This window comes from Misgurnus anguillicaudatus, chromosome 14 (assembly GCF_027580225.2).
Source record: "Misgurnus anguillicaudatus chromosome 14, ASM2758022v2, whole genome shotgun sequence".
Lineage (NCBI taxonomy): Eukaryota > Metazoa > Chordata > Actinopteri > Cypriniformes > Cobitidae > Misgurnus > Misgurnus anguillicaudatus.
The window spans coordinates 2,140,269-2,164,408 of record NC_073350.2 but is presented as its reverse complement, the minus strand read 5'-3'; the positions used below and the strand labels follow the sequence as shown (position 1 = coordinate 2,164,408).

Genomic DNA, 24,140 nt, shown 5'->3' with positions numbered 1-24,140 from the left:
ATAACAGAAATCTGAGCTTCAAATACAATGAAATTAAGTGAAACAGCTAACTATACCGCTAAAATAGCTCCAGCCTGCATAGCTAACTTAAAAGTTCATTCATGATAACGTAGTATATATTTGAACAACACAATGAAACCATTTTCTGCAAGCTACTGTTAAGATTGCTTATTTAAAAATATATCCAGAATAAAAATGGCTTACCTCTACAGGTTTCCTTAGATTTGAAGGAATATTCTTGTAAAAAGAAATACCACAGTTTCACGGCAGGCTGAGAAGACACAAAGGCTGATTTCCCCGAAACCTTCTTAGCTCTACGTCGTTCTTAAAGGGAAATTCCGCCTTGAAATGATCCTAGGGTTAATAACAAACGTGTACCGAGTTCGACCGTTCACTGGAGTTTGTTTTCATGCTAGTCTAACGTGACCAGTGTTATTGCTAAACGCAAATTAGCATGTTATGGTAGCCTTCGGGGCATCAGTGCATTAAAAACGAAATCGCTATGTCTATACTACTAATAATGCTCAAAATAACCCCACACTTACACTGTAGCACAATGAGGGTCTCTATATGTAAACCGAAGCATTGAGAACTTTGCAAGTGTACAGGCAGTTTATTAAAAAGAAACATTTACCGTTCACGTCTGGATCACATATCCATGCGGGCGCCATCTTGGGAAAACTGAACTCTCGCGTGAAAGCACAACGCCTGTTCCGGGCAACAACGTTTCACGCGAGAGTTCAGTTTTCCCAAGATGGCGCCCGCATGGATATTTGATCCAGACGTGAACGGTAAGTGTTCCTTTTTAATAAACTGCCTGTACACTTGCAAAGTTCTCAATGCTTCGGTTTACATATAGAGACCCTCATTGTGCTACAGTGTAAGTGTGGTGTTATTTTGAGCATTATTAGTAGTATAGACATAGCAATTTCGATTTTAATGCACCGATGCCCCGAAGGCTACCATAACATGCTAATTTGCATTTAGCAATAACACTGGTCACGTTAGACTAGCATGAAAACAAACTCGAGTGAACGGTCGAACTCGGTGCACGTTTGTTGTTAACCCTGGGATCATTTCAAGGCGGAATTTCCCTTTAAGTTGTACCTTAAGCTGTACCTTATCGTTAATACGTGTTTCACGAAACGTTCTTAGTTACGTATTACTTCTGTAAGTCATATTTTCGGAAGGTTGGTCTGAAGCACTCTTAGCTATACCTTATCCCACTTGACTCCACTAAGGGCCATCACTGTGATAAAGGCTTACATTGCAGTCTATATAACTACCCTACTGAAAAATCCAGCTAAGACCAGCATAAGCTGGTGAGCTAGTTTTAGCTGGTCCCCAGCTTGGTTTTAGCTGGTTTTGCTGGTGTAGGAAGCTGGTTTTGCTGGTGTAGCAAGCTGGTCTAGCTGTGTTTTGGTCACATTTTAAGCTGGTCTAGCTGGACTTAGCTGGTCATGCTGGAATACCAGCTGGCCCACCAGCATGACCAGCTTTGTCAGGCTGGGAGGTCCAGCATAAACCACCTTAAACCAGCTACAACCAGCTAAAACCAGCTACCAGCTTATGCTGGTTTTAGCTGGATTTTTCAGTAGGGTAAATATTTGTAAAAAATAAAAAAGTTGCAATACACTCCGTATTCAATTAGGCAAATATTTTTATATTTAAAGAATAAAACATTCACATAATTAGACATCATTACACTGATGGTTGTTAGAATTTTAATCATGTTTCCGAAATGAACATCAGCTTCGAACTATTAAATGCTACAGACTTAAGAAACTATTTAAAAAATATATTTTGGGTGGAGGACTTGGTGAAACTATGGCAGTTATACAGCGAATTTCACTATTTCATTTGTGCATTTCATATCCGTTAAATCTTGTTTACCGGCTATTTTAGCTGCAAAAAAACAAATCAAGTAAAAAAAAACGCATGCCACAGGAGCACATTCATCACGAAATCATAATTGTTGATTTTCCTAAATATTATTATTGACGTTAATTCGACTTTGCATCGAAGTTTTTTTAATGTTTTATAACTTTGAGGCAACTGCATTCCATATTCTTTATAAACATTCAAAAGAAACTGCTCCACTTGATTACTGTCTTGGATAGTCTCCTAAGTTCAACAAAATTTCCACATTAAAACTAATCAAAGCTTAAATCTAATGCAATCATAATATATATTTATATATAATATAATATATATTTTTATGTTATATTAAACAGGCGGGGCTTCAGAAATGCGTCTTATCCGCATTGTAACCACGCTTGCGCATCCAGTGTCCAAGCACAATAAACGTGTGAACTAATGAACGACGGTTTGTTTTTATAGATATATTTAAATTTTAATGCACACCTGTAAGGTATACCTGTAGTTAAGGTTTAACTCTTTCACCGCCAGCATTTAAAAAAAAGTTGCCAGCCAGCGCCAGCGTTTTCATGATTTTCACCAAAGTTTAATGCCTTCCAGAAAATGTTCTTCTTCAGATATATAAACATACAATATACCAAATGAAAGAACAGACCCTCTGCTTTCAAACAAAAAAACCAGTTTCATCTACTACTAACTTCAGTAGTTCCTTTTGTAACCAGCTTTTGAATATGGGTAGGTTTCTGCAAAAACACCACATTTTGAGCAAAAAGCAGAGAGAATTCAATTTTTGTAACGGACTTTTCATAGAGATCCCATTCAGAGCGATCTTTAAAACAAACACGGACATGCAGCCGCTTGCCATAGGGCAATACTTCCAGGTATAAAAGTTGCGGAAGGGCGCCACTTGGTGGATAATAGCGGTATTGCGGAAAGACGGAAAATCTGGTCATTGGCGGGGAAGCGTTTTCTCTTGATTGACGAGATATCTCGTCAATGGCGGGGAAAAAGTTAACTTAAGAGTCTTCGTATTGCGCTAAATGACAACGTTATCGGGAAACGCAGCCTTGTTCTTTTATTCAAGGACTTTTATTCAAACTTGCATAAATAAGCCCATAGTTGTTTTGGCAAGTCAGTTATTTCCTCCGTTGTTTATGAATGCAGTTTCATTCTCCAAACGATACGCTGGCTGGCTGGCTGCTGCACTCGAGTCGCTTACACAAACAATGTATACAGTTACCGCGGCAACCAAAACAAGTTCAAAACGAAGCACGTGCTGTACCCTGATTGGTGGTTTGACGCGTCACGCGTGCATCTTAGTTTGCCCAGTTAAGATTTTTTATCCACTGATAAATAAAAAGGAATGACTGATTTTTCAAAATGAAGTAGAGTAAAAAGTAAGATATTTGACTTTAAAATGAAGTAAAGTAAGTCTCCCAAAATAAAAGTACTTGAGTAAAGTACAGATACGCCAAAAAACTACTTTAGTACAGTAACAGTAACTGATTGGACCAGATGAACTGGCCTGCGCTGATTGGACCAGATGAACCGGAAGCAGTGGATTTATGCAAAACAAATAGCAGGCTCTAGGTGGAGGTAGAAGCACAGGGTTTTTTCTTAAACAGTCTAATTTATGTTGTTCTATCGGAGCATAGTGTTGGTTTCCGTTAATATGATCAAAAAAATCTTGCCGACTGCATCTTTAACTCAAACCCTTTCTACCCCTTAAATGAGTGTGATATTTTTAATTGAGTGGACATTGGTTAAATAGGATGGACCTCAATGCCTACTCTCAAATTACATAATTTTACAATATAATAGTGGTTAAATGGATTACATTATGTTTTTTAGTCATAAATCGAATAATTTTTGGATCAGCAAAACAAGGGGTGGGAAATAAAATGAGAACAAATTAAAAAATTACAAGCATATAATAATAGAAAAGAACAAAGTTACAAATAAAGTAAGATCAAACAGTAGTATTTAAGTAAATAAATAGATTCAATGAATAAAAACACTGTCTTCTTCATTGTATAAATTAAATATAATTAATATTTTTTAGCTACAAAAGTAATTTTCCTTTTGTCTTTTGTTGTTTAATTAATATAATGACACAAACATAAGCAGATTTCTTGTGGGGCACTCAGGCACTGCCACTTTAGGACCACTGACACACACATCTGATTTCTTTTTAAACTGTTTGCGTCCACTTTAAGATATAACTGACTGTTTTTATGAGAATACGTACCAAGACTTTAACTCATTCCCCTCCAGCCTTTTTTTAAAAGTTGCCTGCCAGCCTTTTTTCCGATTTTTACAAAAGTTTCACAAAATGCCTTCCAGGATAATTCTCTTCTATAAATATAGAAACATACAATATATCAAATGAAAGAACAGACCCTCTGTTTTCAATTAAAAAAAAGTTTCATCCTTTCTTCATTTCTTCTCTTTTCATAATCTCTTAAAACGGGGTATAGGTTTCTTTAAAGATACCGAATTTTGAGAAAAAAAGCTGAAATAATTGCATTTTTGTAAAGGAATTTTGTTAACAATAAGATTCAGAATGATTATTAAAACATACACAGAGTTTAAAATGTATTAAATTAGTTTTTGCTTTATTTTATTTGATAAGAGCGGGATTTTAGTGGATCTAGTGGATAATTGCGGGATTACAGATTACCGTAAAGCAGCATTGGCAGGGAAATATTTTGTTTTTCCCCAGTCCCTTTGGTGCATTTTTCAAATCCTCCTCAACATTTACAAAACAGTAAGTGCATTTTTCAAAACAATTCCTACACATAGCAAAACACCATGGATTAGATGCAAAAGTCAGGCTGAATCCCTAACCGCCTACTTCCATACTATATAGTATGCAAAGTAGCCGTCTCTTGCTCAAAATCCTTAGTTCATTTGTGTCAATGAACATGTCGGTGCCATCAGAATGTCAAGTCCTTCTGTCATTGTGTATAGATAAGACAGTCAAATTTCTAAGTCATGTAGTCAATATAACAGTTTAATCTGGAGGGTTGTTCTGTTGTAAACTATGGGAACATTTTTGATGACAATTATTGTAAATTGTAGGTTACAGCTTAAAGTGCCCATCTTATGACTGCTTTTCCACAAGTTAAATAGGTGTATGAGTTCCATAAAGCATGTTTCAAAAGTTGTTTGCTCGAAATAGCTTGTAGGAAAAGATTGTTACCCATCTCTAGGAGCCTCTGTTTCAGGGCATTTCAGATTTGCCGTTTTGAGCTAGTCATTACATATTTATAAGCTGCTGTTCCTTTGATCACGCCCCACTACTAACGTCATGAGCGCGTGCATAGTGATATCGTGAGCAGTACAGACCATACTGTGTTATTATTTTATTTATTATTATTATTTACGGTTTATGTTGCCAACAGACAAATCATGCAGAAAAGTATCACTAATAAGTACACTACAGGAGAAGAAACTCATGACACACAATGATTCCAGAGTCAATTGTGATGTAGCAGTCTCAACAATAAACTCGTTTTCCCTGGACAATGCTAACATATTCCCGTTATAAAACATTTTCAAACGCATTATTTTCTCAAATTAAAGAAATTAAGACCCGGCGGGGGATGTATACTGCTTGTGGACCGCGTGCTAATTGCTAGAAGCTAGCGGGAGGTCCGGACTGTAAAGTTATAAGAGGCTCGGGGGTTAGCCTCGTCAGAAAACCCGGGGCGGTAAGGCCCGGTCTCCGCGTGTCAACTCATCATGACACACAAACATTCCAGCGTAAATTGTGATGTAGCAGTCTTAACAATACACTCGTTTTCCCTGGACAATACTAACATATTCCCGTTATAAAACATTTTCAAACGCATTATTTTCGCAAATTACAGAAATTAAGACCCGGCGGGGGATGTATACTGCTTATCTATATAGCCTACTGTTTACAAACAATTTTATCATCACTATACATTTAAAGGCGGAGTCCACGATGTTTGAAAAACGCGTTGGAAAAGGAGACGGGCCGACTACCAAAACACACTTATAGCCAATCAAATCAAATCAAATACCGGGTTGCGTATGTGTGGGGCGGGTCTATCAACAGAAGGTCCAGATTCTATTGGGGTAGGGGCGTGTTTGTTTAGGTGATTTCAAATATCAACATTGGCTTTCAAACATCATGGACTCCGCCTTTAAAAGGTATAATTTACGGGATTAGCATCAATTTATGATCTCTGTTTTGAGATACAGATGCTCTAGCATCATAAATGTAGTATTTTGTGACAGAAGATGACAACATGCAAAATATAACGTGACTTCTTACCTTTTGTGTTGATACAACGATCGCGAATCGAATCCAGTCTGCTTCACATGTGTGAATGATCCATGAAAGTCCAATAAAATACATCCAATGTCTTCTCTTCCTTTTCATCTAAGGCCAGGGGTACTGCTATCTTAATAAAAAAAAGGGGTCCCTTTTAAACATAGGTCTACAACTACAGATAAAAAGGGACGTTTTATCATAGTTGCGGGAGAAATATTTTCAATGCCGATAACTCTTCTTAATATTAAAAAAAATTTTGTCCAAGATATTAGCCAATAGACTCAGTACATTGTTGGGAAAACTGGTGTAACCTGATCAAACTGCCTTTGTTTCGGGTCGCAGTTCTTTTAACAATCTTCGTCGTCTATTTGACATTCTATACTCTTCTCAGACTGATCAGTCTGACCCGGTGATCTTGTCCCTAGATGCTGAAAAGGCATTTGATCAGGTAGAATGGTCTTATCTTTTTACTCTGCTACAGAAATTCCAGTTAGGGGAAAGATTTATTTCCTGGCTTAAAATTCTATATAAAAACCCCAGAGCGCGAATACTCACAAATAAAATTATATCACCTCCCTTTGACTTATTTAGGGGTACGCGTCAAGGCTGCCCGCTCTCCCCTCTTCTTTTTGCACTAGCCATTGAACCTCTGGCAGAAGCCATTCGCTCAGATGAGAGAATTCAAGGGCTTTGCACCAAATCCACTGTAAATACAATTTCTCTCTATGCAGATGACGTCCTTTTATATGTGCCTAAACCTGCAACTAGTATTCCCGCAATATTAGAAATTATAGAAAAATTTGGCTCATTTTCAGGTTATAGAATTAATCTAAATAAAAGTGAACTCATGCCAATTGGCCTTAAGGATCTCTCACAAATTTACCCAATCCGATTTAAAATCGCTAAAGATAGATTTACTTATCTAGGAATAGTTATAACCAGAAAGTTTAGCTCTTTAAGAGAAGCTAACTACACCCCTCTTTTAGAAAAAATAATAATAATTCAATTCTGGAAAACTCTCCCCATTTCACTAATAGGCAAAATTAATGCCATTAAGATGGTTTTTCTCCCGCAACTATTATATCTTTTTCAAAATACTCCCTTATTCCTATCCAAGTCTTTTTTTAAGCAACTCGACAAAATCATCTTACCATTTATCTGGAACTATAAAAACCATAGAATTAAACAACAGCACCTTTCCAAAACAAGAAGCGAGGGAGGTCTTACCTTCCCAAACTTCCGCTGCTATTATTGGGCCGCCAACCTCAGAATTATGTCAATAATATTAAATGACAAAAGTGGTAGACTAGACTGGCTCAGACTAGAACAGGATGAATGTGCCCCCCACGATCTTGGCGCTGTAATAATTTCACCAGCACGCTGTAAAAAGAAATCTACAGAAGCAGTCCTGTCATTAGTAGCTCTATTTGTATTTGGAAACAAATGAGAACTCATTTTGGGGTAGAGTTGCTACCTCTATCAATTCCCATTGCTGGCAACCCTTCTTTCATACCTTCCATTTTAGATAAAGGTTTTTACCAATGGAGAGATGTAGGAATCTACACAATAAGAGACCTTTATCAGGATGGAACTTTTGGTTCTTTTGAAAAAATTCAGGAAAATATAAACTTCATAAAAGTAATTTTTTTAGGTTCTTGCAAGTCAGGAACTACGTACAATCACATTTAAAGAGGCTTGCAACAATTACTCCTTCATGTCTTGATACCTGCTTGGAAGTCAGTTTTGGGAAGGTGAAAAATATTTCTTGTATCTACAGTATACTCCAGGCTTGCCAATTACCTGATACCTCATCAATTAAAAAGGTATGGGAAGAAGAACTAGGATCAGAGATTTCAGATGAGTTATGGGCAGATTGTCTGGAAGAAATTAACAGGTGTTCTATAAATTCCAGACACTGTCTTATTCAATTCAAAATCTTACATAGACTACATTACTCTAAAACAAAACTAGCCAGAATATTTCCAGGAGTTTCTCCAAAATGCGATAAATGCAATACAACTGAGGCAACCCTACTTCACAGTTATGCATTATGCCCTAGTCTGCATGACTTTTGGTGTAAGATTTTCAGCGTCATCTCTGAAATCACTAACCAAACTATTGAACCTGATGAGTTTCTAATTGTATTCGGGGTCTCAAGAGGTGAGCTTGGTTTGTCCAAGCCTCAACAGCAGTTCCTTTCCTACGGACTCCTAACAGCCAAAAATCTTATTTTATTATTTTGGAAAAATAAACTGCCTCCCTCTTTTCAGCTTTGGCTTAACGAACTCACAAAGACACTTCACCTGGAACGTATACGGCTTCTTTTAGGGAATAAGAGACAACAGTTTGCTAAAACATGGGAGCCCTTTATAGGATATTTAGAGGGAGAAGGCAGAAAAGACTTGGCAGAAATGGATGATTTAAGTTGAGTTGGATCTTATCTGTAGCAGTCTTCCTCTTACAGTGTGTACCAAACAGACGGGAAAGCGGGTGGGAAATTGGCGGGGAACTGTTCTATGTTCTTATTAAAATATTTGGGTTGTAGTATATATGCATATATGTGTATTTGATTGAAAGTATACCAGACGGTAAGCTCGCATAGTGGGCTAATTGTCTAATTGTGTTGCAAATGTGTATATATTGTGTATGTGAATATGTATGTACTGTACCTAACTATGCAGGCGACAGTATACCTTATTTTGCTTTATATATATATATATGCATACAGAAATATGGAGGATCTTTTGTTTCTTCTTGTAAAATTATCTGTACTTTATTGTTTCTCCAATAAAAAAATAAAAATAAAAAAAATACATCCAATGACCATTTTTGTCCACAAATGCGTATAATCCGTGAAATATAGATACATAGTCTGTTGTTTACATCAGATTTCGCATGAAGGTCTTATCGCCTACAATCTGATGACTATTTGCGTCGTAACACACTGTATATAAGATTACTCCGGGTTCCAATAACCACGCGTTAAAACTTTGTTTTTAAAAGTAGGCAGGAGTATAATCCATAATATCCAAATAGTGCTGTTATTTCAGTGAGACATGATAACAGCAGGGTATCAGCGAAATGACTGACTGCTCTGTGCTCAAACGTAATGTGACGAAACGGCTAGTTACGTCACAACGGAGCAGAGTTTGAACTTGTGCAATCTGAGACTCAAGGCAGAGGACATTCAGAAACCTGTATCTCACTCAAAACAGCATGGATGGATTTTTTTCCAAGTTTGTATGCGTGTGGGAGCATCAGAGACTCAAAATAATATGGGCACTTTAATGTAATTGAGAGTTAGACTGCAAGAGACTGGACAAGATTCAGATTTATGCTTTTACTGTTTGTAGTGTAATTTTTTACAGACCATGTCGTTGCGATACAGAAAGGACAAGACAGCAGTGCATAGCACAAAGAAAAACGCGTTAAACGCGTGCACGAGACAGAGAGAGAGAGAGAGAGAGCATGCAGGAGCTCAGTTCTTCTCTTCGCTCTGTTTACAAGTTTCTGTCGGCATGTTTACCGTGTCTGAGCGGTTCGTGACTTGTGCCAGGGCTAGCATCGCTAATCATAGCTTACATCAACTTTTACTAGCAGTGATTTTAAATGTATTCTCCAAATAGCATGACAAAATGTACCTTTCCAGTAGAAACTTCGCGTGGGAAGCTCAACCTGTCCTTTTAGCTCACGCCAGGGTGTGAAATAGTCTCCCATAAACATTCTGGTCTTGTTTCTTTCTTTATAGTCTTTCTCTTCTTGTCATACAATTCGTAGACACTTTTTCTCTTGCGACCCTCAGACATTTTGAAAAAAAACACAGCGAGAACGCAAGCTTCAATGAATGGTTGAAACCGTAGCACAACACACATACACGTGAAAGTGCGTGTGTGCAGCAAGCGAACCTAGAGGCGAGCACGTACGACGGTTATACGTCAACATATAATCAGAATGATTGACATCTGGGATGACCAATAGTCTTGATGATCCACCCGGAAAACTGAAATCTTCCGCTATACCTTTAACATTTGCAAGGTTTAAAACCGCATGCAAATGATAAACTTTCTATAAATAATTCTATAAACTTCTGACTGATGCATATTTGAGCGATTAGTTTTAAAGAGATTATTATTTATTATCATTTATGCATAATTTCTTCTGCTTTCTGTTGGAAGACCAGGAGACTTGGATTTTCTCACACAGTAGTCTTTATTGCAGAAAGCGATCTTCAAATCAGAGCATAGAGTTCAGGCGCTGCAGTCACAAGTCTGACTTAAAGTACACATGCATTACATTTACATGTGACACTTGCGCAAACTCTCTGCTCCTTACCACGGGGCTTCTCAATTGCTGCGAGCAAATCACTCCGCCTAAGAAGCAGTGCCTCGCCTTCTGAGAATATAGTTCCCAGTATGTATACGGTTAAAAGATGGCAGTGTCTCATATGACTGTGTTATTTGTACACTTGTGACTATACACATTACAACATATAAATAGGAAAATATTGGCGTTATTTTGTCACTTATTGGGAGCAGTATGCTAGCTAGAGCCATTTACTTCCAGACTTTGTGCTAAGCTACGCTAGCGGTGGGTGCGTCAGACAGAGTTACGGGATGCACAGAGATGATAAAAGTATGTATGGACTAGGGCTGGGCGGTATGACGGTATATTCTGTTACCGCGGAATAAAATGTCAGACGTAACAGATTTTTCTATTCCATGTTAGACTTAGTGTGACAGAGAAACATGTAAAATAATTCACTCATAAAAAATGAACAAGTTATTTCTGTAATTTTTATAATAACTGCCAGTGAATCAACCGCGGGTCTTGCAGCGAGACTCTCTCTCTCACTCTCTCTCTTGATCTGTGCTCATGCAGTGGCCGGCCGGTCTCTCGCGTGCAGAGGTCTGTCTCTAGGCATGCGCAAGGAAGGGTTCTTCTCGCACATAATGCTAATAGTGGTAAAGTTTTCTCAACTTTAAGCAAGCTAAGACAAAACTCGCGTTTATATCAGTGACACGTGCGCTGCTGGAGCGATGTAGTTTGACGCGTCATTTGTTATACAAATTAGGGATGGGCATAATTAATCGACGATCGATAATTGATTGTTAAGAATTTCGTCGATTTCGTAATTTGTTATCAATTAATCAAATGCATTTTTTTTATCTAACTCCTGTTTCACAAATACTCCGTATGCAGTGTGTTTGCGTATGTGTGCGGCGAATCCGTCAAGCACCCGTTGCAGTGCGCTGCTGACCGCTTATTCTGCATATGAAACGTTCATGTGATTGACACTTTCTGTGAACACTTTTCCGCATAAACAATAGAACAAAGCATCATTTTTTTTACAAAACAATATATTTTAGATATTATTTGACAGACCAGTAAGTGTGGATTAAGGATGTTAAAAATCTCTAGCCTGGTGGTCAGGATCTGAATGGATCAAATCAGCAGTTTTGCAATGGTTTATTTATCTCCACATATATCATAAATAAAAATAAGCAGAGTAACTTTGCAAGTCTACCCTTCCACATTATATATTTCCTGCTATGTATATGATTTCCATATAATAAACGAGAGTATTCAACGACAAAAAGCATCTCATGTGGTAATAAATCCTCACAATATTATTATTTATCAAAAATGTATGACAAAAATAAGCAACACTATTCCTACAGTTATTCAAAGATGCACACATTATTCCGCATATAATTTGAATATTATACAAAAGTATTCATATAACGGCACGTTTCATATGGCAAATAAATATCCTCACATTAACATAACAGCATAATGAAATGAATAAACAGACAATGAAACAGGATTGAAATATAAATTGTATTATTATTACCGGAAAAAAAGCAATATTGCTAAAATAATCTCTGAGGTAAATGCGTGAAAAACGCTGTTACCCGCACAATAAGCCTAAATGAGCAATAAATGTGAAAAAAAGCATTATTAGGCCATGTCTCAAAACGTTATATGACAAAATATATTTTAAATAAATGTATACTTACAGTTATTCAAAGATTCACACATTATTTAATATTACTCCCGTTTAGGAGCACGTTTGTCTCTGGCCTCGCTCTGTTATGTAATAGATTGACAGGTGCGCATCTCCGTCTTTCAAACATATATAATTTTGTAATTACTACCTTAGGAAAATTAGCCATGATTTTATCATTGTGAAAATGTTTTTTTTTTTTTTTGCAGATTAAAAACGATTTGTATTTCCGCAATTTTACTACAAATACCATGGTTATGGTATATTGTGGAGTTGGAGACCATAGTACATTTGTGTCTACTGTTGTTTTACAACAAATAAAAACTAAAAGACTATGTTAGTATAATTATACAATGGTAAATGAGGCTCAGAAAACGCATGCTGTTTCACACATACTCTGTATGCGGAATAAGCCAAGTTAGCGCTGAGGTACCTGCGCATCCCGGTCAGTCTCCTCGGAGCGGCTGCTTTCGGCGGCGGCTGGACTGACGGTCACCATGGGTTGCGGTCGCGTCTGACCCCAAAACATGCTTTTATTTCTCAAATCAGTAGACTGGTGCAGAAGTTTTATGCGAGTTACTAAAGTTAGTTATTTTTCACGAGGCTTTAAGTAGCCTAATTTGTTATAGCCTAAATGTTAGGAAGGCTAATATCTTGCACTTTCTTCTGGCTTGAATAATTTTGAGTTACATTTTGACAAAACCTTTCAGATCTAAGTATTATGTTTTTTGTTTAATTTAATGTTAAAGATGAATCTGTTTTTTTTATTATTTTGGAACTAATAATGAGGTCTCTGTTTAAGAACGCTGGCTGGCAGCTGCAGGTTCCGCTGCTTTAGAGCACCGCACATGCACGCACATATATGTTTGAAACATAGTTTAACTGTCTGCCACAAGTTGATCTTGTCATAAAGGTCTCATCGAGGAAAAACACGCTGTATATTTGTATTCATTGCATATTTTAAGTATAAAAGTTAAATAACAAATTTTATTATAAAAATATTAATGATTAATCGATAGTCGATCGTTAATTCTCCCGACGATCGACAAAGAAAACTTAATCGAATGCCCATCCCTAATACAAATATTAATCGGAAATACGAGAAAGAGATGCAAATGTTAAGGTCTAATAGAAAGTAAAGGGTGTCAAGACCTTAAAACAGACTTCATGATCATCACATCATATCATAGCACCTGTCAAATTTATAATATCTAGAGCTTTGTCTCTCATATAGGCTATAGGTATTCATCCTGTCTGTAGGTTTTTGCATATATTTATACTTGTTCATTTTACATATTGCCTATTTTTAATGTAATGTATGCATAAATACAAAATACACTGAAGGCATACTATAGCTTTAATAGTCTATAAAATTAATTACTCGATTATAAACAAGATTCTGTCTTATCAAGACTTAATCTGTTGTTATCTTTTGGGCATTTTCACTTAAACATTATTAACTTAAAATTGCTCATAATTTAAAACTGCAGTGAGCATTTAGTTAAAAGCATTTTTATAATAAAAAACAATTTAAACTGAAAAACATTTATACCGTGAAATATACCGTTCCGTGAAATAAAATGACTCATTCCGTGGAATAGATTTTTGTCATTCCGCCCACCCCTAGTATGGACTTATCTTACTCTGGAGCTCCCTCAAACTCAACATGTTTTCTTTCTGCTACTCTTTCCCTGCTTTGCACACAAAAAAAAACAGATTTCCAGACACAGGAGCCATGCCTATGATGAGTCAAAATAAGATTAAGATATTATTTAAAAATTCACTTTAGTCTCATCATGTTTGAATAGTGTACCTTAATCACGTTCCTGCGCCTGGACTTCTGTGTGCGCAGCTAAGTGGGTTGCCCTATCCGTGTAAAAAAACAGTCCATTGAAAACTAGCCCAGAAGCATTTCAATGATAATTCACTGCCTAAATACCCACAACTGATGAAAAAAATCCTTCCATCTTTCACCCACTGAAAAATCTACTTGAGAAATTAGTTTAAAAGTAGCCCAATTTTTTTCTGCATTAGTTTTTGTGTTCTCTGTTAAACTGTGAATGCTTCGCTTCAACAAGCATGAATTGGGTTACTATGTTGCAATGCATATAGATTCATTTTTGTTTTTGTTTTGTGCCGTGATTATCAATGTAAATCAATACATTGACAATTAAAATTTAAACTTGAGATTTATACTGGGGCACAGAATATTTACACTGGTCCATGGCACAGTAAAAGGATGTAAAGAGATTTTCAACCAGCATAACAAAAAAATCTATACCTTCAGGCAGGGTTCATGATCTCTAAAAGCCAATGTTGACATTTGAAATCATCTAAACAAACACGCCCCTACCCCAATAGAATCTGCACCTTCTTTTGACAGACCGGACCCAGACAAATGCAACTCAGGCAATGATGTCAGTTAGTAGACACGCCCCTTACTGCTGATTGGCCACAAGTGTGTTTTCGTAGTCGGCCCGACTCCCTTTTCCAAAGTGTTTTTCAAAAATCATGCACCCTGCCTTTTAAGATGGTTGTCATAAAATCGCAGTATATGTGTGAGAAACCACTATAAAATTATACTTGCACACGTTTTCTCTACAACAGGACATATATACAGCAGATGATGAAAGACCACAACCCTCTGCGCCCTCTGCACCACTGATTACTGTTAAAGTCAAAGTGGACTGGATGGAACCAATTTCAGATAGATGGACAAACTCATTACATAAAGCACTCCAGTCCTGGTGTAGCTCGGATTTTTTCAAAGACATTGGAAAATGTGAAGTGCAACGTATTACTCTTATGGATCATGACCCACGCATTGCAGACGTGCAGATACTACCATTAAAAGGTGACAACTTTTGTAGCTCACTTATAGGTGCTAGTCTATCTTTTTATTTTGTATTGTGCCACTTTTTTTACACACACTGTAAAAAAACAGCTTGAAGTTTAACTCCCTGGGGTCCAAAAATGCTGTGCCGCGTTTTGACATGCGTCCTCCTCATCAAAGCAGAATCAACTTAAGATAATCCATCATTAAAAGTCATGCATTTACATGTTAGACATCATTTGTCTACTTTTATTTGTGTACATTCACAATAACAACAAATCTTTGTGTTTTTGTTCCAATAAAAAAGCAGGGTGCGCTTACAGACATCTCTGTCTCTGCCAGCTGTCTCTTAAAACACATTACAAAAATCTATTGAAACTCTCACAAATAAAAGTCACACAAACATGATGCATAAAGAAAAGCCTGAAATGTTTACTTTTACACAAAATAATTACAATAGAAAACAATATTGACTGTTTATATAATCTGTATTAAAGTAAAGCGAGGTACCGTTTTTCCTGGCTAACCTCATTATCTGTATTGAGGTCACGTCCATAGGCGTTACCCACTGTTCATTTGAAAATGAAGGGGACCACTTGAAACAATGCATAAAGTTTTATCAGATTTAAAGACTTTATTTTGTGTTTGGATGACATATGTGAGGAAGATCTTCAGTTTGTCTGAACAATAAGGAAGAGTAAAGAAGAGTTCACCTTAGAAAAGCAATGGAACTCTTTCTGCATCAAGACAGACTGGAGGAGGATATTATTCCTGACAAGTAAGAAATGTATTCTCATTTATATTTGTTATCATGCTTATGACTTGCACTGTATGCACTTGCATAAGCGACCTCTGGAGGCTGCAGGCTTCGGATTAAAAAACACATTGTTTACAAACGAGAAGACGCATGTACTTGCTTAAGTTACATGGCATATAATTCTCTACATGGTGTGAAGTTTAGACTAAGGTGACCAGACATCCCCGTTTAAATACCAATACACTGTAAAAACCCAATCAACAATTAGTGTGTTATTTTAAATACGAGTGGTAGTTTTATTGTATATCGCGTATAGCGCAGAAAATTTGTTGCAAATTCAGAAATATGAGAGAATTTGCATTTACTACAGAACACTTGCACGGGCATACCGCATCATAGGTAGGGAGAGAGCTCGGACACAGACTCACACCAGAACGGGTATCTGTAGGAAACACTACTGCTAACCTTTTGTTAAGTCACTCTTGATAAACTCGATCAGCCATCTTCTCTGTCAGTAACATCCATGACTGTTGACACTTGCGCGAAAAAGAAAGTACACGGAGGAACGCAGAGTTAAAATACTTTTCACTGTTATGTGAGAGAGGCGCTGCATGCAACATGAGAGAGAGGGGAGGGGCGCAAGCTGTTGAAGCACTGCACGCAACGAGAGAGGGAGGTGCACGAGTGCTCGCTACAATGAATTAAGATGTTTTAAATAGTAAAAGTTAAATGTAAATGGGTATAAGGTCTAAATCTATTTGTGGCGGAAAATCTCTATAAATACTGTATCTTAAAACACAGAATGAAGAAAATACATCGATGATTGATGTAGGGCTGCACGATTAATCGTTTTTAAACCGAAATCGCGATGTGAATGGATGCGATTTTCGAATCGCAAGAAATGCGATTATTTCGATTCAAAACTATCAAATATAACAATCATCTAGTACGCAGTTTTTGACAGTTCGCTTCATGCGCATTTTACGTTTGATGCAGTTTAAACCAATAGAGTGCATTAACACTGAGGTGCTGACAACACGTCACATAACACCATTTGGAAAACATGAGCGAGCAGCAGTTCAACTCCTCAACAAAGTGTACGGCCATATGATTTCCGCGACGCGGAAAACACGGACAGAATCGCGAAATGCATACAAATGGAATTAACTGCACGACGCGGAATGTCATGAAGTTGGCAGATTTTGGATTCAGTCATTTTAAAAACCCATTATAACTCATTAACCGGCAAATGAAAGGACAGAAATGCGCGGAAACATTTCCCTTTTGTGTAATGTTGGACTTAAAGAAAGGTGTATATACGTCCGTTTCTCGTCATGCATCGCAAACAATGACAAGCGCCTCATCAGACTATAAGCAGGTTTCATTAAAGCCCGGAACACAGCAGACGAAAGAGGTACATTATACTTTCTTGCACGCTCACATCTGCACCGCTTTGAATATTTACGGGCACGAGGGTTCATGAAGCGCGCACACAGAGAGCAGTCAGCACATGCGTGATCACTAAACTTAAGTTTCCTTTCTTGTCTAAGTGAACATAAACAGCTGGATGTTTATCAGTATATTGAAGCAGAGCAGTTTTAAAGCTGTCTTGTGTCTTAAAGTGACAGTAACCTGGTGCTTTCTGTGTCAGAAATGTTTATTACACACCAAAAATAAAAATCACTCCTTACTCTTAACTGAACAAGCTTCTGCAGCTCCACATTTAAAATCCTACAGTGAGGACTGTGCAGTGTTTTATTTGTATTTTTTGCTTATGTTAAATCATAGATTCTAATAACTAATATATTTACATTTATTACAGATGCCTGAAAAAAAAAGAACATGATGAGTATAGTCTTAAGATTAAAAGAAAAAACTAAACACTTGCTTGTCAGAAGCATTGTTGTAGTGACAGCCAAAATACATTGGCCTATATGTTATTTTAAATAAAACTTTCAAAAAAATTTTTTTTAAATTGAATTTTTTTTTAATGTTCTTAGATTAAAAAAAAGTTTGTCTGCAGAAGAGCAAAGTCCTGCAGACAACTTGGCACAATGTTTAAGAGGTTTTAAATAAACAGTAGCACAGCATCTTTCTTTGATGCTATTAAAACCACCACAACAAACCTGGATGTAGCTCTTTTATTATATACCAATGAATCGCACTTTAAATCGCTAATCGCAATTTTGATCAGAAAAATCGCAATTAGATTTTTTCTCCGAATCGTGCAGCCCTAGATTGATGTCTGATTGGCTGTATACTGTACTGTATGATGCCTCTCACAACACACACGTGACATGAGATTCACAACATAAGAAAATTAGAGTTTTGTCTAAAATCAGTTTGTATTTCATGCAAGTAGGGCTGGACAATAATTCAATATTAATATATTTTGGTATATATATTTTTTCAATAACGGTGGTATGGTTTCTAAACACATCTCCGATACTTTGATATACATTACAGCGTCCTGTGGCCGTTTGCATGTCACGTCTAAAAACATAATGTTAAACGCGGGTCAATGTGCTTTTTCCTTCCAAAGCATGCTCTTGTGGCGTGTTTTGTAGCTAAGCAACCAAGCGCCGCTTACCGGGACAGTGGGGAAATGTAATGCCTGATTGGATTTAAATCGCTCATCTGTACCTTGCGTCAAATCATATCATTGATATTATGCAATCAATGAATCCGGATGGGACTTGGAGTGTTTGCCTAGAGAAGAGCAGTCACTCAGAAGTGTGTGGTTAGTTTGCGTCAAGTCACTGCTTTCAATGATGAAACCATATAGGGCAAGATAACGGAAGATGTAATGCAACACAAACTGAATTACGGATGAGAAAAATAGGTTTAACCATAAGGTGTCCATGTTAGAAAAGGGGAAAAATGAGAAATGTGCAAAAGTATGTATGCAGCTATGACATTCGTCTAGTTATGAGTATAATATAATGAATGAAGTTTTATTATTGTGTCATACGGAAAATTACACTCAGCCCTCATGGGCTTACAAGACACCAGCATTAATATACAAAATTTAAAGAATTAATATACAACATAAATATACAAAATACCCTTATTCAGGTTCCAGCATGTATATATAATCATACATCCCTGTATTCTTTTTTATTAGTCCAACTCAGATCAAAATTAAATCTAATTAAATAGCCTAGCTTGTCTTCTTTCCCAAGCCTTTAAATCAAAATTTGCAAACTTAAATATAATTTAGTATGCTAGTGTCTAATGTATCATTTCACCAGCTCCAGCTGGTTCAAAACGCCGCCGCAAGAGTGCTTACTCGATCTAAAAAGTATGACCACATTAGTCCAATTCTGGCATCTTTACATTGGCTACCAGTTAAATATCAAATACAATTTAAAATATTACTAATCACCTACAAAGCCCTAAATGGCCTAGTGCCCTCGTATATTAAAGAACTACTATCAGAATACAATCCACCACGTAAACTGCGATCACAAAATTCTGGTCACTTAATTATCCCTAGAATATCAAAAGTGTCTAAAGGTGGTAGATCCTTTCATACTTGGCCCCTAAGCTTTGGAATGATTTACCAAATAATGTTCGCGTATCGGACACAGTCGATCAATTTAGACAAGCAGACCCAGTTCCTGTGGCTGTGAAGGTCATTGCGCCACTGATCTACTGGCTGTCCTTCAACGTGATGCCTAGCCAATGCTTGACCAACGACCACCGGCTAAACCAGTTTAAGTCGCTTACCCGCTTCCTATCCCTACCCTATCTGTATATATAAATATATTAATTTCTCCCAAGGGTTTTTGTCCTTCTAGGAGTTCTTCCCACCGGGTTTTCTCCTAGGGGTTTTTTCGTCCCAGGGAGCCAACTTTGGCTTAATTTAGCACTTTACTGTATACGTTACATTATTGATACGCTTGCTTGTATGGTTTAACCTTAGCAGCGGTTATTCTACTTCTTATATTATCTATTGATTTTCTGTGTTCTCCTTTACATCTACTCATGTAAAGCTGCTTTGCAACAATTATCAATTGTGAAAATAAATAAAATTGAATTGAACTGAATCGTTATGTAGATTGCTATGCAATTACAAATAAAGCTTTAATATAAATTTTTCTGTCCAACTATTTAATGTAATATTAATAGTGTACCACCATTCAAAAGCTTTAATGTCACCTTTACTTAGGCTATTTATTAATATTTTCCACATATTACTATAATAGCAAATTGATTAAAACTATGGAACTATCAGTTAATACTGTGACTGAAGAACTCGTTATTAGAATTATAATTCTATAACTAGTAAATATTAGTAAATATAAATGCATTTACACAAAAAAAAAATGCTCAGTACCATGTTCAGGGGGCAAGGGTCAAAACCATGAACATGAATACAGAATACAAGATAAGAACACAGGATACAGGAACACTTGGTAAGGCAGGTGTAATGCATAGCAATGGTGAGAGTGACTGAACAGGCTTTATACAGACAAACAGGAAGTGAATCGTAAAGTGAGACATGACATGAGATCAAAATAAAAGACCAAAAAACATGACTTTAAAATTAAAAAGACCCAAACAACAGAACACAAGAAAAAACCATTACAGTTGTCATGACACTGAGCATTTAGTTTTGTGTAATTCTGTTTATATTTTCCATTATTCCTTCTTTTCCACGTTTATAAGGCTATGAAATCAGCTGAAGTAATAACTTAGAAGTAACTTTAATGACATTTAATGTGCATCTGTGCATTGTAAAAAGGAAAACAAAGAATTAGATTTATAGAAATTAATTATATTAGAAACCCAAAAACAATAAAAAGACAAAGACATTAAAAAAGTGTTATCCTCGTTTTTAACTCATTTACCGCCAGCCTTTTTGAGAAAAGTTGCCCACCTGCATTTTTGTGATTTTAACAAAATTTTCACAAAATTCCTTGCAGGAAATTTTTTTCTATAAATATATAAACATACAAATTATATAAAATTAAAGAACACACCCTCTGCTTTCAAACAAACAATAAACAAACAAACAAACTAACAAAATGGGGAAAAAACGTTTCATTATATATTTACTTTTTCTACTTAATTTAACCACTGAAATATGGATATTTCTCTTCAAAAATACAACATTTTGAGCAAGAAGCTTAAAAAATTGCGTTTTTGTAAAGGAATTTATGTTAGAGATCAGACTCAGAATGACTATCAAACATAAAGGCAGTTAAAATAAATCATTAAATCTTTTTAACTTCCGTTTTTGATAAATTCGGTTTGGCGGATAAAAGCGGTATTACACTTTCACTTTGAAATTCGTCCAGAAATGCATATTTATTAGTTAAATATGAACTCATAAATGAGGAGATAACTCGTCAATGGCGGTGAATGAGTTAAATTCGTAGTTATAACAAATGAGATTTCAATGATATTTTAACTATTGAACTAGGCATACCTGGGTCCTTTGCTGGCAACTATAACAGACACTATTTTTGAACCTTTAAAAAATGTGTTTGGGAAAGTCTTATACTGTTCTAGCTCCCCCCTACAACATATTAATATGATTAATAGGTTAATTTTGATTTTATAACTTAATAGAAAGGTCTTTATGATTTAAAAAAAAGCATTAAGTGAACAGTACTAAACGAACTTGAAGCAAAAATAAATTTCAGCAAATGCAAACTTCAATCACACATAGTAAGAGATCAAGTATTGCTTTAGCCTACAGAAATGCTTATTGCATTAATTTTTAAAAGTGTGCGAGGTTCGTGCACGTCCTCCGCTAGCAACACAGAAATAGCTAAAAGCGCAAGCGGCTAAACGAGCATTAAATATTAATGACGTTGAGTTTATTGTTTTTATTTATTTATATTCACAAAACTTATCAACAAAACATCGATTAAAATTAAGAGACAAATTTTCTGAAACTAAATTCATTTTAAAGTAGAAACCAAAACTTAAATTAAACTCGAAAATAATGTCTGACCCATTATAATTCTCCCTTCATATTGGCCTTTACAACGCCCTATATGGCGTTTAAAATTACAGTCTATCTTTCGTAATAAGCTAACTAAATTTAAACAAAAAATAAACAACATTACAACAATATTCAAACCCAACAATACTCAAACGTAAATATAAAACAGAGATTATCTATAAGGATAAATGTTAAAACAATCCGATATAGCGTTTATAATAGCTGGTTGGTAGATGTTTACTATTTTTGGCAAAACCTCCGTTGCAAACCTCCATTTACCTGAATAAAATAATTTTTACTTTGAAAATGATGCGCTGTCACGTTAACATCAGCTGTTAGTTTACATAAGACTCCATCTACGTTCATTTACACTCAGAGCAACGTCTGAGTTCTCAAACTAAAACAGGGTCTGCAGTGTTTGCGAACGAATCCGTTTATGAGGGTTGAAAATGGTGATGTAGTGTAGATGAAAGGCATAAACGTAGCAAAAGTAACGCGTTTTAAAGGATAAACGCATTAATGTAAACATAGCCTTAGTTTAGACACAGTAATTCTCAGTTACATTTGCTATGTAGTCTTGATGGCAACTATCAGTAAGGCTGCACTACAGTTTATTTTAAGTGTGTACTGTGTAATATGATTCCATACATTGCGATATTGTTTACATGCAACGCAATTGTTTAGCCTACCAGGTACTGTCGCAATGTCATATGCAACCTGTTTTTCAACAGTTTATATGACTTACAGAAACACAAAACATTGTTAAATACAGAAGTTGATGGGCATCTGAAAACAGTAATCTGAAAACAGCTTTTTATATACTGTAACTAATCACTGCAGATGTTCATCTCTGAAGATGTTCTGAATTTAGTTTATGTAGGGGAGAGAGGGGGCCAAAGTACCATTTTTCAGAAAAACGTAATTTAAAAAAATAATGTTATAGAGAGAGATATATTTTCGCCCTGGTCAATAACTCACAAGTATGGTCTATCAATACCTGGTGGAATTTTGTAAAAATGTAAAACATTGCAGTTGCCGCGAAATGCATTCTGGGAAACTTGGCTGTCAGAAGTCCGCACAAGTCTCCACCTAATGCATCCTCGATAAAATGGGCGGATCAAGAACACATCCGGGGATCTTATGTGAACTTGGCTTGATGCGAACTTTGATTTGGAACAGTACTTGGGCCGCGACTGATGACGTTTTACAAGTCCACAAGAACGCAAGTACAGACAAAAACATATTGAGAAACGGCCCACAGGTTTTCGGGCCTGTCCTGGAGGACCACTAGTACTGCACAGTTTGCATGTCTCCCTCATTAGACACACCTGGTTTAAATCTTCAGCTCATTAGTAGAGACTGCAAGACCTGACCTGGGTGTGTAAGGTAACTGAATGAGGTGTGTCTCAGGAGGGAGACGTCCAGGATGTGCAGTGCTGGTGGTCCTCCAGGACAGGTTTGAAAACCCCTGCACTAGACAATCACGGGTGGTTAAGTTTGATTAGGGTTGGAGATAAACTATGCAGTGCTCGGTCCTCCAGGGTAAGATTTGAATAGCCCTGATGTACATGATAGTTTATCTGAATTTAGTAGTTTATCTGAATTTAGTGTTATCAGTGATATTTACCCATCAGTTATGTATGTAGGCTGAGGTGGTACTTCTGTGGACAGTATATGCTAACAGCTGTTTAACTTTCTTACAGGTCTGCATCCCTATCAGCTGTTGCAGTACTACACTGCACACAATACAAAACCATGAAGTTGAAAGAAATATTTACACTTGTTGAACATTAAAGTTACATGAACCACGTGAAGTTTATGTAACAGCTCATAGCAAAGCTCTGTTGTGTCACTCAAAGTTTCAGTTTCTTGTATTAAGACTTTGGAAATGCCAGTCATGACAGTTTTTTCAAATGGACACAAAGTTGTCTGCTAAAATGTATGTGTACAAAATGTAAATTTGATATTTATAATTTAGATTTTATTGCACACTATTTAATTATTAAACTACAAGCAAAAATTTTCTCTGAAGTCTCCTCAAATTCATTCTAGCACAACATTCCTCATTGAGTCATTACGGGGTTGAGTCTTTATCTCCTCAATATTCATGGCCATTAAAGGCGGAGTCCACGATGTTTGAAAAACGCTTTGGAAAAGGAGACGGACCGACTACCAAAACACACTTATAGCCAATCAGCAGTAAGGAGCGTGTCTACTAACCGACATCCTTGCCGGGTTGCGTACGTGTGGGGCGGGTCTATCAACAGAAGGTCCAGATTCTATTGGGGTAGGGGCGTGTTTGTTAAGGGGATTTCAAATATCAACATTTGCTTTCAAACATCATGGACTTTAACCTTTAACCCTCCCTTGCATATTGACTTTACATATCAAAACATGTCTCTTTCATAT

At 36.4% G+C, this 24,140-nt stretch overlaps 1 protein-coding gene and 1 long non-coding RNA gene across 4 annotated transcripts in view; both read left to right on the top strand.

Annotated features, from left to right (window-relative positions):
• dtx3lb.2 (deltex E3 ubiquitin ligase 3L b, tandem duplicate 2) overlaps positions 1 to 24,140 on the top strand; it is a 57,198-nt gene that overhangs the window by 21,571 nt on the left and 11,487 nt on the right. Inside the window, exon 3 of one of the 3 annotated variants that reach the window (XM_055183803.2) lies at positions 14,793 to 15,039. The exons of 1 other annotated variant lie outside the window; for it this stretch is intronic. In XM_055183803.2, coding sequence (XP_055039778.1) covers positions 14,793 to 15,039 — 247 coding nt within the window. Of the gene's footprint in view, positions 1 to 14,792; positions 15,797 to 24,140 lie in introns of those variants that run through there. One more of the 3 variants, XM_055183804.2, reaches the window with a different exon arrangement.
• Positions 17,704 to 23,753, top strand: LOC129427375 (uncharacterized). The gene is made up of 2 exons (XR_008638603.2): positions 17,704 to 23,273; positions 23,435 to 23,753. It is a non-coding gene; the product is annotated as an uncharacterized lncRNA (long non-coding RNA).